Source organism: Simochromis diagramma, unplaced genomic scaffold, assembly GCF_900408965.1.
Source record: "Simochromis diagramma unplaced genomic scaffold, fSimDia1.1 OVJJ01000424.1, whole genome shotgun sequence".
Classification (NCBI taxonomy): Eukaryota; Metazoa; Chordata; class Actinopteri; order Cichliformes; family Cichlidae; genus Simochromis; species Simochromis diagramma.
The window spans coordinates 306,845-324,289 of NW_024387119.1; the positions used below are offsets into that span (position 1 = coordinate 306,845).

Consider the following 17,445-nt stretch of genomic DNA (forward strand, 5'->3'; position numbering starts at 1 on the left):
TGTTTTTGGCCCACTTTGCACCAGAAGAGGAAACCAGCGGCACTGACAACAGCCGCACGTTTAAGCTGATCAGCTGTTGTTAGAATGTATTTATTACTTTCTACTCGAGGATCTTTTTCTACGTAGCTGATGGCTGGTAACTGTGCAGGGGCGGATCTAGCAAAGTTTAGCCAGGGGGGCCGATAGGGCATTAACAGGGAAAGGGGGCACAAAGACATACTTTTCTTTCTTATTCTCATTTAAAATGTCTCGCTTTTAATTATTTAATATTTATCTGAATCTTACACCCAAAGTTTTAATCTGATGTAAAATGTATAGAAGTCCATTACTGTATATACTGACTATTAAGTCTAATATATATACCCCAGTAAGCTATAGTACTTTTTTCTTTTGGGGAAGGTACCATCTGTGCAGTCTGCAATTTTGTTGAAGAAAGATGTTGAATCTATTTAATATTTCTTGAAAAATAATTGATTTCTGTGCATTTTTTTCACATTGCATCAACTTAAGGTTGATTACGTCGATTAAGCATCATGAGGGGGAGCGGGAGGGGTGGTTCCCTATTTTTATTTATTTATTTTGTTGTTGCTGGAGTGGAAACCCTAGTAGTTAGGTGCTTAATATTTCGCTAAGTACTCTTTAAATACCAGAATAGGGAGGATGGTGTAGGTTTAAGTTTATTAGATTGATCAGTATTGCTGAACTATGAAATATTTTTTTTGCATACAGGTATACGAATCATTTAGTGTAGTTGTTGTTTTAAACTTGGGTAGAACTTATAAAAAATGCAGCAAGATATTTAAAAAACAGTTTTGTTGATTAAAAAACACTATATCGGATTCATATCGGTATCGGCAGATATCCAAATTTATGATATCGGTATCGGACATAAAAAAGTGGTATCGTGCCATCTCTAGTTTTAATTAGGTGTTTCAAGGCAGCTGCAGCCTGCTAGCTCTACTCAAATTTGTCTCCATTTATGTATTTACTAACCCCTCTCTGACTGATCATTTCAATTCAGTTTTATTATTACAGCACAAAACAACAGCAGTTGCTTTAAGGACTTCTGCTGTAAGGTGGGGAGGCTAAAATACTGGGAACAACAGGAAGTAATACCTCTATTTTAAAGAAAGAGACCACCAAACAAACCAGACCTGAGGAGCAGCTTCTGTCGTGAAAATGTGAAGAGTTTAAAGTCAAAATACTATAACGTAATTTTCTCTGAATTTGGAAGCAGGTAATTGAAGTTCATCCAGGCCTCTATGTGCATTCAATCAGTGGCAGTGCTACCCTGTTCGGTGCCCTGGGTGAACATTCCCCTCTGGCGCCACCACCACACACACAAAACATATTAAGGAATTGAACATTACATATTTTATTGCAAAAATTGTTGTTGGAACCATACTGAATTTAACCAGGTTACACACCCACACACACACACACAGATTATGCATAGTATACAACGGCTACCAGACCAGCCATCATAATTCATCATGCAATGAGAACAGGACACAATCAACAGCTGACAATGACTAATTAATATTGTGCTGAACACAGTCTAACAGATTCAATAAGCTACACCAGTGTCTACTGTTTACTATCATACCAAGTGGCTAACAAACGTAAACAGAGGTTGTCACTATCCACCTTGTTATTTTGTTGTATCTCTGTTGTGGTCAGTGCGATCCTTAATGGTGTTGCATGCTGGGGCAGCAGGTTGGGGTCACAGATGCCAACAGACTAAATTAAACGATCACAAGGCCAGTAATGTTGTGGGGATGGAGCTGGACTCCATTAGGGTGTGTGTCCTGAGAGGCGGATGCTGTCCAGATAAAGACAATGTTGGATAACACCTCCCACCCACTCCATGACATGCTGGTCAGTCACAGGAGCGCGTTCAGTGAGAGACTTGAGATTACCGAAAAGCACCACTGAACGACACAGGAAATCTTTCCTGCCTGTGGCTCCCTGTAAACACATCCACTCAACACACTTAAACACTGCAATAGTCACATTCCAGTTTGCACATGTTCTTTTCAACTCTGTATATTCTTGATATTTTTTTATATCACCTCTGTTAATCCTTGATATTATTAATTGAGTGATCTGTATATATTAGTGCTATTTCTTAAATCTGTAACATAATGTATTGTTTGGAGTTTAGTCTGTTACTGTTGCTATTTTTACCATTTCTTCTGTAACTCACATAACTTCCTTAGTGATTAATAAAGTATTCTGATTCTGATTGGTTCAGGATGACCTGCCATTATCCAATCACACATCTGCTTACCTGCATCTTTGCTCGTTTCTCCTCCTCTTCTTTTATCTTTTTTCTAAACTGAGCACCTGATGGCTTTGAACTTTTCTTGTCCATCTTGGTTTTAATTTTGCACTCCCATATGACACCCATCCCTCAATCCAAGGATCACCACAACTGATCTTCTACAGACCTACACCTTAGTTCACAGATTCACTTTGTCTAATTTCTGGGATTTCACACAACCCAGGATTCAAATCATGAATACATAATGGGCTTGGATTTACATCATTATGAATGAAATGTGCTCTGTTTGGAAGCAGCTGGCCCCTCCCCTTTCGACGGTTGTGTGTGAGACTTTAAATCATCAAACTGTAAATTATACATTTTAAATTGTTATTGATCCTTTACCTCTAGTCCTAAAGTGTATATTCATTTTCTTACTCTTCTTATATTTATCGTTTGTTTACTTGCACTGCTGTAAACTGGAGCCTCTCGTCGTCTGTCTCTCTATATACTGGACCTTTGTGCGGAGTGACAATAAAGTTTACTTTGACTTCAGCAGCGAGCAGGCGCACCGAGGAAAAACATCGGTGCAAATTATAAGTCTGTATAATGTCTGATGTTTTTCGTTTTGTTTGTTGTTTGTTTTTTATTTTGTTTATTTTGCGAGGCTGGTTAGACGCTGCTCCAGCCACCAGGCTCCCCCGCGGCCCGCCCTCTCCTCCCTGTGCTGCAGGGCACCTCGCAAACGGAGGGCGCGCTTACTCCCAGCAAATGGGGACAGAAAACCGATCGGTGCCTGTGCCATTCCCAATATGCGCTGGCTGCTTCGGGGAGCATGAGTACGAGCATTTTTTTTTTTGCCAATGCCCGTGATGCCGCCCCCCACCACGATGCCGCCCTGGGGAAACCGCTATGTCGCTCATATAGAAAAAACGCTGTTGCATCCAATCCCTGATTTCTGTCATCATTTACTTATAAAGTCTTAGTAAAACCTGTGTGGGCTCCATACTAACGTTCCTGTGGTGGAAGGCGAATGTTCTATAGGCTGGTCAACGCTGTCTCATACACGTGGACCTTTCCGTATTTACCCTTCCACTCCACTTAGCGTCTTCAGGCAGGTTTCCTGTGGTTTTTAAAAGGCAGCTGGACAGACTCCACCCCTGAATCCACTCCAGTTTGGCGAACTGAGAAGACAACAAAGCACAAGCTAATAACTAAACACGGACAACAGTTAAGCTGTTTTAAAGAGGTTTCATTCTCAACTTCAGAGGTATTGAAAACTCTCTATTATAAGTATCCCACTAAGCTTTGTTGTGTTTAAATTTGCATAAAACATGTTTAGTTTTTATTCTTCCAGCTGCAGCACTGATGGTGTGTCATGGTCCTGGGCCATGTTGGCCCTGTATTCTTAGTTTTCATGTATTTTTGTATTTTGTTCCTTATTTAGGCCATGCTTCCTGGGCTGCCCTGTTACGTTGTTCCTTATGTGTGTTCCCCTTGTGACTCTTACCTCCTGTGTGCCCCTCTGTGTATTTGTGAGCCCTCGTCTCTCCTTGTGTTTTATTCCATGTTTCCCCAGCCCGTTATGTCTGTGTTCTCCCCGTGCTCTCTCTCCTCCTGTCTGAACCTCTGTGTACTTCCTGTTTTACTTTGACAGTCTCTCGTCAGTATGCGTCATGTTGTGTTCACTCCTGCCCTGTCTCATTATGATTATCAGTGTCAGCTGTGTTCCCCGTGTGCTCCCACTTCCCTCGTTAACCCTCTGTGTATTTATGTCTGCGTCTCCCTCAGTTCGGTGTTGCGTTCTCCCTCATGACTGTGTGCCCCCTCCTTTTCTTTCTTCGTAAGTCAGTTCCTTAGTACTTCCCAGTTTAGTTTCATGTTATTTTGTCTCGCTGTTATCTTTTGTCAGCAATGAAGCTGTATTTTGAGTTCAGTCCTGTTTTCCGTGAGTTTGCGTTTTTGTCCTCTCCTGCCTGCACACAGCCTGATCATGACAGATGTTTACTGGTCTGAGAGCAGGAACAGAATAAACACATAAACAAAAAGGCCAAGAAGCTATTAGAAACTTTAGACTCTCTCTGAGCACAGAGCTGTGTGAGATCTTCCAGGAATGATGACGTTATTTTCCTGAGAAAAAAGCAGCTCCTGCTTCATAGAGACTTAAGCCCCTCCCCCAGTACCCAGATACGCACTTCTCTTTGATTGCATTATTAATTATGTTAAGTTATTGTTGCTGTGGTTGACTTTCTTTTTATAATTTGTCTACAGCTGAACAGATAATAACAATTTCACTCTACATTACACTTACATATCAGAGCAAAGACACAAACAAACCTGTGACTGTGAGCTGCACTGTTTGTTTCCTCCAGATGTCCCCACTGATGACCACACACTTGTACTCTCCACTGTCGCTCTCTGTGGGCTGTTTCAGGGTCAGACTGAGGTCTCCAGTTCTCAGCAGGTCTTCATTCACTCTTGTTCGGTCTCTGTAACCCTGGTGCTGTTTGTCAGGCTGGTCAGATCCACTCTGACACATGTGCACCATCATGTATTCTGGTTTATATCGTTCCCACTTCACTGTGGCCTTTTCAGGAAGCTCAGCTGTGGTTTGGAAAGGCAGCTTTACAGATTCCACCCCGTCCTCCACGTCTACCTGACAGCCTGAGGGGACAAAAAAGACAACATGAGCTGTACAGAAAGCAGCAGACGGTTTCTGAAGAACAGAAGCAAATCTGAGAAAAAAATAAAAGAGGCAGAAATCTTTTTAATTCAGCTGAAATCGAGTCTTAAAAAGAAGGACCATGTCTTGAATCCAAACTGAGAGCTCATTTAACATGAGTGAGACTTTACAACTAACCACTCTTCTTCTACAAATGATCACACACCTGATTTATAATAACTTTTTCAGGAGTTTTGGAAATAAATTGAAAACACAAAGTTGAGCTTTAATTGTTCCATCTCAGCTACATCTGTTGATCAGATGAGAGAACTTTCACCTGACCATCAGAGATTTGCCAGAAAAACCCACAGGAAAGAAACATTGCTAATGGAAAATATTGTTGTGTGAGAAGACGGTTTGCCTGTGTTTGCCCTTAAATGTTTCACATCATCAAAAAAATGTAATATATTAAATAGTAAATACGAAATGTACTTTAAATGATGATTTTATTTAATTCAATTCAATTCAATTCAATTTTATTTATATAGCGCCAAATCACAACAAAAGTCGCCTCAAGGCGCTTCATAGATACAGAGAAAAACCCAACAATCATATGACCCCCTATGAGCAAGCACTTTGGCGACAGTGGGAAGGAAAAACTCCCTTTTAACAGGAAGAAACCTCCGGCAGAACCAGGCTCAGGGAGGGGCGGGGCCATGTGCTGCGACCGGTTGGGGTGAGAGAAGGAAGACAGGATAAAGACATGCTGTGGAAGAGAGACAGAGGTTAATAACAGATATGATTCAATGCAGAGAGGTCTATTAATACATAGTGAGTGAGAAAGGTGACTGGAAAGGAAAAACTCAATGCATCATGGGAATCCCCCGGCAGCCTACGTCTATTGCAGCATAACTAAGGGAGGATTCAGGGTCACCTGGTCCAGCCCTAACTATATGCTTTAGCAAAAAGGAAAGTTTTAAGCCTAATCTTGAAAGTAGAGATAGTGTCTGTCTCCCGAATCCAAACTGGAAGCTGGTTCCACAGAAGAGGGGCCTGAAAACTGAAGGCTCTGCCTCCCATTCTACTTTTAAGTACTCTAGGAACAACAAGTAGGCCTGCAGAGCAAGAGCGAAGTGCTCTAATAGGGTGATATGGTACTACAAGGTCATTAAGATAAGATGGGGCCTGATTATTTAAGACCTTGTATGTGAGGAGCAGGATTTTGAATTCAATTCTGGATTTAACAGGAAGCCAAAATAGGAGAAATATGCTCTCTCTTTCTAGTCCCTGTCAGGACTCTTGCTGCAGCATTTTGGATTAGTTGAAGGCTTTTCAGCGAGTTTTTTGGACATCCTGATAATAATGAATTACAGTAGTCCAGCCTGGAAGTAATAAATGCATGAACTAGTTTTTCAGCGTCACTCTGAGACAGGATATTTCTAATTTTAGAGATGTTGCGCAAATGGAAGAAAGCAGTCTTACATATTTGTTTAATATGTGCGTTGAAGGACATGTCCTGGTCAAAAATGACTCCAAGGTTCCTCACCGCGTTACTGGAGGCCAAGGTAATGCCATCCAGGGTAAGAATCTGGTTAGATACCATATTTCTAAGCTTTTCAGGGCCGAGTACAATAACCTCAGTTTTATCTGAATTAAGAAGCAGAAAGTTAGCGGCCATCCAGGTCTTTATGTCTTTAAGACATTCCTGCAGTTTAACTAATTGGTGTGTGTCATCTGGCTTCATGGACAGATAGAGCTGGGTGTCATCTGCATAGCAGTGAAAATGTATGCTATGTCTTCTAATGATACTCCCTAAGGGAAGCATGTATAATGTAAACAGAATTGGTCCTAGCACTGAACCCTGTGGAACTCCATAATTAACCTCAGTGTGTGAAGAGGACTCTCCATTTACATGCACAAACTGGAGTCTATTAGATAGATATGATACAAACCACTGCAGTGCAGTACCTGTAATACCTACAGCATGTTCTAATCGCTCTAATAGGATATTATGGTCGACAGTATCGAACGCTGCACTGAGGTCTAGCAGGACAAGCACAGAGATGAGTCCACTGTCAGAGGCCATAAGAAGATCATTTGTAACCTTCACTAAAGCTGTTTCTGTGCTGTGCTGAGCTCTGAAACCTGACTGAAACTCTTCAAATAAGCCATTCCTCTGCAGATGATCTGTTAGCTGTTTGACAACTACTCTTTCAAGGATTTTTGATATGAAAGGAAGGTTGGAGATTGGCCTATAATTAGCTAAGACTGCTGGGTCTAGAGATGGCTTTTTGAGTAAAGGTTTAACTACAGCCAGCTTGAAGGCCTGTGCTACATAGCCGATCATTAGAGATAGGTTGATCATATTTAAGATCGAAGAATTAATTAATGGCAGGACTTCTTTGAGCAGTTTTGTAGGAATGGGGTCTAAAAGACACGTTGATGGTTTGGAGGAAGTAATTATTGAAGTTAACTCAGAAAGATCAATTGGAGAAAAAGAGTCTAACTTAACATCAATGGTACTAAGAGTAGCTGTAGATAATATTACATCTGTGGGATGATTACTGGTAATTTTTTCTCTAATGATAAAAATTTTATTTGTGAAGAAGTTCATGAAGTCATTACTAGTTAACGTTAAAGGGATGGTTGGCTCAACAGAGCTCTGACTTTTTGTCAGCCTGGCTACAGAGCTGAAGAGAAACCTGGGGTTGTTCTTATTTACTTCAATCAGTGACGGATAGTAAGATGTTCTGGCTTTGCGGAGGGCTTTCTTATAAAGCAGCAAACTATTTCTCCAGGCTAAATGATGATCCTCTAGATTTGTGACACGCCATTTCCTCTCCAGATTACGAGTCATCTGCTTTAGGGTACGTGTTTGAGAATTATACCACGGAGTCAGGTACTTCTGATTTGAGGCCTTAGTTTTCACAGGAGCTACAGTATCCAGTGTTGTACGTAGTGAGGAGGTGAAATGATTAACAAGATAATCGACCTCTGTCGGGGTAGCGTTCAGATAGCTGCTCTGCTCTATGTTGGTACAGGGCATTGGAGATGATAACAGTGGGTGGATTATATTCTTAAACTTAGTTACAGCACTTTCAGAAACACATCTACTGTGATGAAGTCTACTCTCCACTGCTGTGTAATCAATTATTGTAAATGTAAATGTTATCAGGAAATGATCAGACAGGAGAGGGTTTTCAGGAAACACTATTAAATGTTCAGTTTCTATGCCATATGTTAAAACAAGATCTAGAGTGTGATTAAAGTGGTGGGTGGGTTCTTTTACATTTTGAGAGAAGCCAATTGAGTCTAATAACAGATTAAATGCCATGTTGAGGCTGTCATTTTTAGCATCTACATGGATGTTAAAATCACCCACAATAATTATTTTATCTGAGCTCAGAACTAAATTAGATATAAAGTCTGAGAAATCAGACAGAAACTCTGTGTAAGGCCCAGGTGGACGATAGATGATAACAAGTAAGACTGGTTTCTGAGTTTCACAGCTGGGGTGGACAATGTTAAGCATCAGGCTTTCAAATGAATTAAAAGTCTGTCTTGGTGTTTCATTAATTAATAGGCTGGTGTGAAAAATTGCTGCCACACCGCCCCCTCGGCCTGTGCTTCGAGATTTCTGGTAGTTAGAATGACTCGGGGGTGTTGATTCATTTAAACTAACATAATCATCCTGCTGCAACCAGGTTTCTGTAAGGCAGAGTAAATCAATTTGTTGATCAATTATTAAGTCATGTACTAACAGAGACTTGGAGGAGAGAGACCTAATATTTAATAATCCACATTTCACTGTTTTACTCTTTGGTTCAGATGTGGATACTGTATTGTTCTTTCTTTGTAATTGTTTATGTTTAAGTTGTTTGTTGCTGGTTTTTAGTTTTTTTTTTTGTCTTTTTGGAAGCTGACACAGTCTCTATGGAGATGGGTTTTTGGGGGGGTAGCAGGAGGAGAGAAGCTGCAGAGAGGTGTGTAAGACTGCAACTCTGCTTCCTGGTCCCAACTCTGGATAGTCATATTTTGGGGGGTTTAATAAATGTGTCCATATTTCTAGAAATGAGAGCTGCTCCATCCAAAGTGGGATGGATGCCGTCTCTCCTAACAAGACCAGGTTTCCTCCAGAAGGTTTGCCAATTATCTATGAAGCCCACATCGTTTCTGGGACACCACTCAGACAGCCAGCAATTTAAGGAGAACATGCGGCTAAACATGTCACTCCTGGTCTGATTGGGGAGGGGACCAGAGAAAACTACAGAGTCCAACATTGTTTTGGCAAAGTTGCACACCGATTCAATATTGATTTTAGTGACATCCGATTGGCGTAACCGGGTGTCATTACTGCCGACGTGAATTATGATTTTACTGAATTTACGTTTACCCTTAGCCAGCAGTTTTAAATTTCCTTCAATGTCGCCTGCTCTGGCCCCTGGAAGACAATTGACTATGGTTGCCGGTGTCTCTAGCTTCACATGTCTGAGAACAGAATCGCCAATTACCAGAGTTTGACCCCCGGCGGGTGTGTCGCCGAGTGGGGAAAAACGGTTAGACACATGAACGGGTTGGTGGTGTACCTGGGGCTTCTGTTTAGGACTATGCTTCCTCCTCACCGTGACCCAGCCGCCCTCTTTCCCCAGCTGCTTGGGATCTGCTGGGGAACAGCTAGCGGGGCATACGCTATCTTCGGCTGCACCAGCTACAGGGGCCTGGCTAGCTACGGGTGAATGAAGGGTGCGAAGCCGAGTCTCCAATTCAGTAATCCTGGCCTCCAGAGCTGCAAACATGCTACATTTGTTACAGATATCATTACTGCTAAAGGAGGCCGAGGAGTAACTAAACATCTGACACAATGAGCAAGAAAGTGCAGGAGGGACAGGTGAAGTAGCCATGGTGCTAATGAGTCGGCTACGAGCTAAGCTAAGCTAGCGAGACAGTACAGAGACAGTGAGTGAATACTTTGGCTATAAATTAGGTAGTGAGTACACAGAAAGTGTGCTTCGGATGAAGCACGTGAAGATTATACTATGAAAGAAGAATGTATTTAAAAGTTGTTAATTAAATTGCTAAGCAAATAAGCTACTCAGAAACACCACTGTGTTTGAGCAGGAACAGGAAGTGATACTCTACCGCAGAGCGAGCGAACACCAAGAGGGAAATGTTATCCAAACCTACCTAATGTGAAAAACATTTCCCTAAACATAATCAAGCGTTTGTGATAACTGGCGATGAGTCTACTTTGCATTATTGTTGTAATTCAGCCACATTGGATGGTTTTCCAGCATGAACCACGTTTTCAATATCATATCAAAAATCTTAACATGATCTGAGACTGGATTCAACTTCAGGACTCCAAAACCTCCATTTTGGTCCTTCTGAGTCACTCAGAGGTGGACTTCCTGGTGTGTTCAGGATCATTGTAATCATGAGTTTCAGAGTAGGTACTGATGGTTGAACATTCTCCTTCTGATTTTCTGGTAGAGACCAGAGTTCATTATTCCATCAAATACAGCAAGTCACCCTGAAGCGCGAAGCAGCCCAGACTATCACACTACCACCACCATGTCTGACTGCTGCTGTGATGCTCTCTTTATTAAATGCTGTTAGATTGATGCAGATGTAACAGGACTCAAACCTTACAAAAAGTTCAGCTTTTGTCTGACTGGTGTATTCCTTTACAGATTATTCCACTACAAGTTTTGGAAATCATCAAGATGTTTTCTAGTGGTTTTCACCTGGGGAAAATGCTGTGTAGGCCACTTTTGATCTGTCTCTTTCTGATGCTGGGGTCATGAACTCTGACTCTAGCCTACAGCTCTTTGGAGTTTGGGGGTCTTTTGTGACCTCCTGAATGAGCTATTGAGCTCTTGGGGTCATTTTGGCCCGCTCATTGGAAAGCTCCATGGTTTCTCTTTTTGTGGACAATGGCTCTCACTGGGGTTTGTGGTAAATAGTGAGACGATGTGTTGCTTTTGAGGTCTTTTAGCCTGCTTCACTTTTTCAGAAAATTTCTATTTAGATGACTTCTTGATTCTGGCAATAATCTGGCCACACCTGAGTGTGGATAGTGAAAATGCTTTCTGAAAACATGTTTTTACACAGGCTCAGGCAGGTTTGGATATTTTTTTCCCTTAATAAATGAAATCATGATTTAAAAACTGCACTTTGTTTTTAGTCTGGTTAATTTTGTATAATATTATAAACTGATTATCTGAAATAAGTGCGACAAATATTCAGTAAGGAAAAACAAATAGGAAGACGGATCAGTGTTTTTTTTTTCACAGCACAGTAACTAAAAGTTTCAGGTCTCAAATTGTCTCAACAAAAAAGTGTTTAAAGATTTCTTGTAAGATATTTTTAGCATACATTTTTGAGGTAGCATTTTAAAATGTTAAAATCAGTCAGCTCCCTTTGGCCCCAAATTCAATTAGAGAGATTTCAGTGGGAAAAAGCTTTTACCCTCAGCCAGCATTACATTATTATACTACTAGTATTTGTGAATGTGAGTGTGAATGGTTGTCTCTCTGTGTGTTAGGCGACCTGTCTTCTCTCCCTATGGTAGCTGGGATAGGCTCCAACTGGATGGATGGATGGACACTACTACAAAATACACAACTGTCAGGAAGAAGAAAATGAGATGATTCACACCTCTGACCTTTGACCTGCATCTGCAGCACTGACCTCTGACTTTCAGCTGCACTTCCTTCTTCAGCAGGATGTTTCCCTCCCTGCTGTAGACCGTGCAGGTGTAGGTGTTTGTGTCTCCATCTGTGGGGTGTTTCAGAGTCAGACTGAGGTCTCCAGTTTTCAGCAGGTCTTCATTCATCTTCGTTCGGCCTCTGTAATCCTGTTCTTGCTCTTCAGGCTGGTCAAAGCCGTTCTCATACACGTGGACCTTTCCGTATTTACCCTTCCACTCCACTTTAGCGTCTTCAGGCAGGTTTCCTGTGGTTTTAAAAGGCAGCTGGACAGATTCCACCCCGTCCTCCACGTCTACCTGACAGCCTGATGGGATGACAAAGAGCTGAGTTTAAGTTTTTCCTTCACACTTTTGTTGCTTTGTCTTTTTTATTTTTGGGTACTCTGGGGTGGGGTTAATTCTCTGTTCGGTGTAAGCAATCCAGGGCTCTGGTCAATGAGGCTTTTGCCTGAGTAAGTTTGTATTTGTTGTTTAATGTGTATGCCGCAACAGGTTAGATGGTAAGTTCTGTTCTGTATTAAGTTGTTTGATTGTTGGCAAGCCTGTGACCGAGATGGCAGATGGGTGTGGTGGTGCCTTAATTAGGTGTTTCAAGGCAGGTGCAGCATGCTGGCACTACTCAAATTTGTCTCCATTTATGTATTTACTAACCCCTCTCTGACTGATCATTTCAATTCAGTTTTATTATTACAGCACAAATTCACAACAGCAGTTGCTTTAAAGGACTTCATGCTGTAAGGTGGGGAGGCTAAAATACTGGGAACAACAGGAAGTAATACCTCTATTTTAAAGAAAGAGACCACCAAACAAACCAGACCTGAGGAGCAGCTTCTGTCGTGAAAATGTGAGAGTTTAAAGTCAAAATACTATAACGTAATTTTCTCTGAATTTGGAAGCAGGTAATTGAAGTTCATCCAGGCCTCATTGTGCATTCAATCAGTGGCAGTGCTACCCTGTTCGGTGCCCTGGGTGAACATCCCCTCTGGCGCCACCACCACACACACAAAACATATTAAGGATTGAACATTAACATATTTTATTGCAAAAATTGTTGTTGGAACCATACTGAATTTAACCAGGTACACACACACACACACACACACAGATTATGCATAGTATACAAACGGCTACCAAACAGCCATCATAATTCATCATGCAATGAGAACAGGACAAATCAACAGCTGACAATGACTAATTAATATTGTGCTGAACACAGTCTAACAGATTCAATAAGCTACACCAGTGTCTACTGTTTACTATCATAGCCAAGTGGCTAACAAACGTAAACAGAGGTTGTCACTATCCCACTATGTTATTTTGTTGTATCTCTGTTGTGGTCAGTGCGATCCTTAATGGTGTTGCATGCTGGGGCAGCAGGTTGAGGGTCACAGATGCCAACAGACTAAATTAACAGATCACAAGGCCAGTAATGTTGTGGGGATGGAGCTGGACTCCATTAGGGTGGTGTCTGAGAGGCGGATGCTGTCCAAGATAAAGACAATGTTGGATAACACCTCCCACCCACTCCATGACATGCTGGTCAGTCACAGGAGCGCGTTCAGTGAGAGACTGAGATTACCGAAAAGCACCACTGAACGACACAGGAAATCTTTCCTGCCTGTGGCTCCCTGTACAACACATCCACTCAACACACTGTAAACACTGCAATAGTCACATCCAGTTTGCACATGTTCTTTTCAACTCTGTAATATTCTTGATATTTATTTATAATCACCTCTGTTAATCCTTGATATTTATAATTGAGTGATCTGTATATATTAGTGCTATTTCTTAAATCTGTAACATAATGTATTGTTTGGAGTTTAGTCTGTTACTGTTGCTATTTTTACCATTTCTTCTTGGAGCAACTGTAACACACATCATTTCCTTAGGGATTAATAAAGTATTCTGATTGGTTCAGGATGACCTGCCATTATCCAATCACACATCTGCTTACCTGCATCTTTTTCTTGTTTCTCCTCCTCTTCTTTTATCTTTTTTCTAAACTGAGCACCTGATGGCTTTGAACTTTTCTTGTCCATCTTGGTTTTAATTTTGCACTCCAGTATGAACACCCATCCCTCAATCCAAGGATCACCACAACATGATCTAACAGACCTACACCTTAGTTCACAGATTCACTTTGTCTAATTTCTGGGATTTCACACAACCCAGGATTCAAATCATGAATACATAATGGGCTTGGATTTACATCATTATGAATGAAATGTGCTCTATTTGGAAGCAGCCGCCCCCTCCCCTTTCGACGGGTTGTGTGTGAGACTTTAAATCATCAAACTGTAAATTATAAATTGTTATTGATCCTTTACCCCGAGTCCTAAAGTGTGTATTTATTTTCTTACTCTTCTTATATATATTGTTTGTTTACTTGCACTGCTGTAACTGGAGCCTCGTCGTCTCGTCTCTCTATATGCTGGACTGTCTGTAGCGGAGATGACAATAAAGTTTACTTTGACTTCAGCAGCGAGCAGGCGCACCGAGGGCTCTCGCGCTCACTTTATAGAATTTCGAAAAAACGTTGGTGCAAATTATAAGTCTGTATCATGATGTCTGATGTTTTCGTGTTTGTTGGTTTGTTTTTATTTTGTTTTATTTTGCGAGTTGGTTATTAGACGCTGCTCCAGCCAGCCAGAGACTCCCCCGCGGCCCCGCCCTCTCCTCCCTGTGCTGCAGGCGCACCTCGCAAACGGAGGGCGCGCTTACTCCCAGCAAATGGGCGACAGAAAACCGATCGGTGCCTGTGCCATTCCCAATATGCGCTGGCTGATGTCGGGGTAGCATGAGTACGAGCATTTTTTTTTTTTTGCCAATGCCCGTGATGCCGCCCCCCACCACGATGCCGCCCTGGGAAACCGCTATGTCGCTCATATAGAAAAAACGCTGTTGCATCCAATCCCTGATTTCTGTCATCATTTACTTATAAAAGTCTTAGTAAAACCTTGTGAGGCTCCATAACTAACGTTCATGTGTGAAGGCGAGTGCTCGTACACGTGCACAAATTAGAGCCTATTAAAACTGGCACACATCCTTTAATGCCAATCGTGAGGGTCCCCGAGTTACTTTGCTAATCTATAGATATTAATATTTAAAGAATCACTTTCACTCACACAAAGCATAGTTATTTAGGGCTATTTTAAAATTTCATAATCAGTCATTTCACCTTGGCTCCAAACTCAAAGAGACACATTTTACTGGAAACCATTTTTTCCTTCAGTTGGCTTTTTATTTCTACTCATCACAACTACAGAGAAAGAACCTCTGACCTTTGACCTGTATCTACAGCACTGACCTCTGACTTTCAGCTCCACTTGTCTCTTCATCAGGATGTTTCCCTCCCTGCTGTAGACGGTGCAGGTGTAGGTGTTGGTGTCTCTCTCTGTGGGGTATTTCAGGGTCAGACTGAGGTCTCCAGTTTTCAGCAGGTCTTCATTCATCTCCGTTCGGCCTCTGTAATCCTGTTCTTGCTCTTCAGGCTGGTCAGAGCCGTTCTCATACACGTGGACCTTTCCGTATTTGTCCTTCCACACAATCTTAGCATCTTTAGGCAGTTTAACTAAGGCGTTGCAGGGCAGCTGGACAGACTCCACCCCTGAATGCACCTCCATCTTGTAAACTGAGAGAAACAAAGCACAAGATGATGACAACAGCAGCAGCAGGAGCATTGAGAACATTTTCTTTGATTTGATAAGTTGAAATGTTTCCATGGAAATCCTTTCTGACTGGTTCCAGTCTCAAATATGTCCCCTGAACAGAGACACTGACTTTGATCCAATCACTACGAGAGCAGACTGTGTGCTTAAGAACTCAGTAATAATGTCACACGTTCACAGTCACATCTTTACTTGTGTTTGGTGCTTCTCAAGCGTGTTTAGCACAGGCACTCTCTCCCTGCACCTTCATCTTACATCACCAGCTGCACTGACGTGTGAAACAGTCCATTCAGCTGTTTCTCCTGAAGAAGGAGGCTGGTGCTGAATGAGACTCTGACATTTGATGATGAGCAGATGCAGGCAGGAGGACGGAGAGAAAAAAACACTCTTATTTTTATTTGTGGGTAATCGACGTATCACCTGAACCACATTTTATAAAAATACTCTTCAATAAGAGAAACAGCTCATGGAGGATGGGACTAGACTCTACTATGTTAAAGCTATAATATAAACATGACAACAGTCACCTGTTTAAACTGGTTAGATTCTTTGACGTTTAACTGCTCAGATCATTTTAAATAAATGTTGACCACCAAACTTTTTTTCATTCACATTTGCTAACGGCATAAAGTAAATAAGTATGAAATTTGAAGATCATAAGATCTGGATATGTGTCCTCAGTTATTTCTATCTATTCAGTCAGTCTGTGACGATCCACAATATAAAGTAAATAAATAAATAAATAATATAATAAATAGAGATTCTGTCATCCTTGCTCTGACCCCTGACCTCTGACAGTGAGCAGCACTTCCTTCTTCATCAGGTTCTTTCCCTTATTGCTGTAGACAGTGCAGATATAGCTGTCACTGTCTGTGGGCTGTTTCAGGGTCAGACTGAGGTCTCCAGTTTTCAGCAGGTCTTCATTCATCTCCGTTCGGCCTCTGTAAGCCTGGTCCTGTTCTTCAGGCTGGTCAGAGCCGTTCTCATACACGTGGACCTTCCTGTTTTTCATGTCCTTCCACTCCACTTTAACATCTTTGGACAGGCGAACTGTGGTTTTGCAGGGCAGCAGGACAGACTCCACCCCTGAATCGACCTCCACCTTGTAATCTGAGAGAACAACAAAGGACAACATGATGACATCAGCAGCAGCTGTGATGGTCACATGACCTTCCTGTCCCCTCCTTGTCTTCTGGTCTCAGTCAGATTGTGTCTCAGTTTGTTCCTGATGTGTTCCTGACTCGTTCTTTGGTAACTCGTCTGCAGCGTCCTGTAAAGTGCTGCAGACATGTTGGATGAAGAAGCACAGACAGACTGAGCCTCCACAGTCGGCCATGTCTCACACACATCAGCACAGAAACCATGAAGATCTCATGTGTCTGAACATCTGAAGCTCTCCACCACATGACTGAGCACAACTCAAGGAGGAACATTTACTGAAGCTGCTGCAACATTTACTGTCAGCACATGTTTCCATGTCAGCTGCTGTTTACCACCACAGAAGAAGAACAGCTTGTCCACATGCAGCCTCTGTGTCAGATCAATGCAGTGAAGCACACACACTGTTTAGTAAAGTCATGTTGTGGAGCTGTTTCACTGATCAATGACTGAGTCTGAAGGAGGTTTTCGGACTTCTGGAACAAACCTGGAAGTTTCTCTTCAGCTCTCTGTATCAGCTGTTTGTAACTCTCAACTCTTTCAGCTCCTGGAACAAGTTTGTGTGAGCCGCAGTCAAGGAGCCACCAGAGGACACCTGCTGACCATCGGCATTATGGGTAGTGTAGTAGGAGACACTCACCTGACATGAAATAGTGCTGGAAATGAAATATGAGACCTCCGGAAACAACGAGAACAAGAACCAGGAGAACCAGGAGAACCAGGAGGGCTTTTGCCCAGGCTGGAAATGGTTCTGTGGAGAAACATAAAAAAATGACCTCTGACCTGTATCTACTAGGGAAAGGATATATGGCATTTATTTGCATTGCTTTCCACTATGTTCAGCTATAAGTATAACAGTGTCCTTTTACAACGTGTTTTGTTCTAAGTTGTTGAAAATAAACATCATTTTGTCCTGATATTGCACTTGTTTTTATCATAACCAAACCAGTTTTGAAAACTGCATAAAATTGCATTTTAAATG

The 17,445-nt window shown here is 41.8% G+C and overlaps 1 protein-coding gene across 2 annotated transcripts in view; it reads right to left on the bottom strand.

Moving 5' to 3' along the window:
* Nucleotides 1-17,445, bottom strand: part of LOC120743288 — an 82,398-nt gene that overhangs the window by 57,870 nt on the left and 7,083 nt on the right. The window contains exon 4 of one of the 2 annotated variants that reach the window (XM_040046870.1): nt 16,999-17,214. The exons of the other annotated variant lie outside the window; for it this stretch is intronic. Coding sequence (XP_039902804.1) covers nt 17,075-17,214 — 140 coding nt within the window. The 3' untranslated portion in view covers nt 16,999-17,074. Of the gene's footprint in view, nt 1-16,998; nt 17,215-17,445 lie in introns of those variants that run through there. 2 annotated transcript variants of the gene reach the window in all.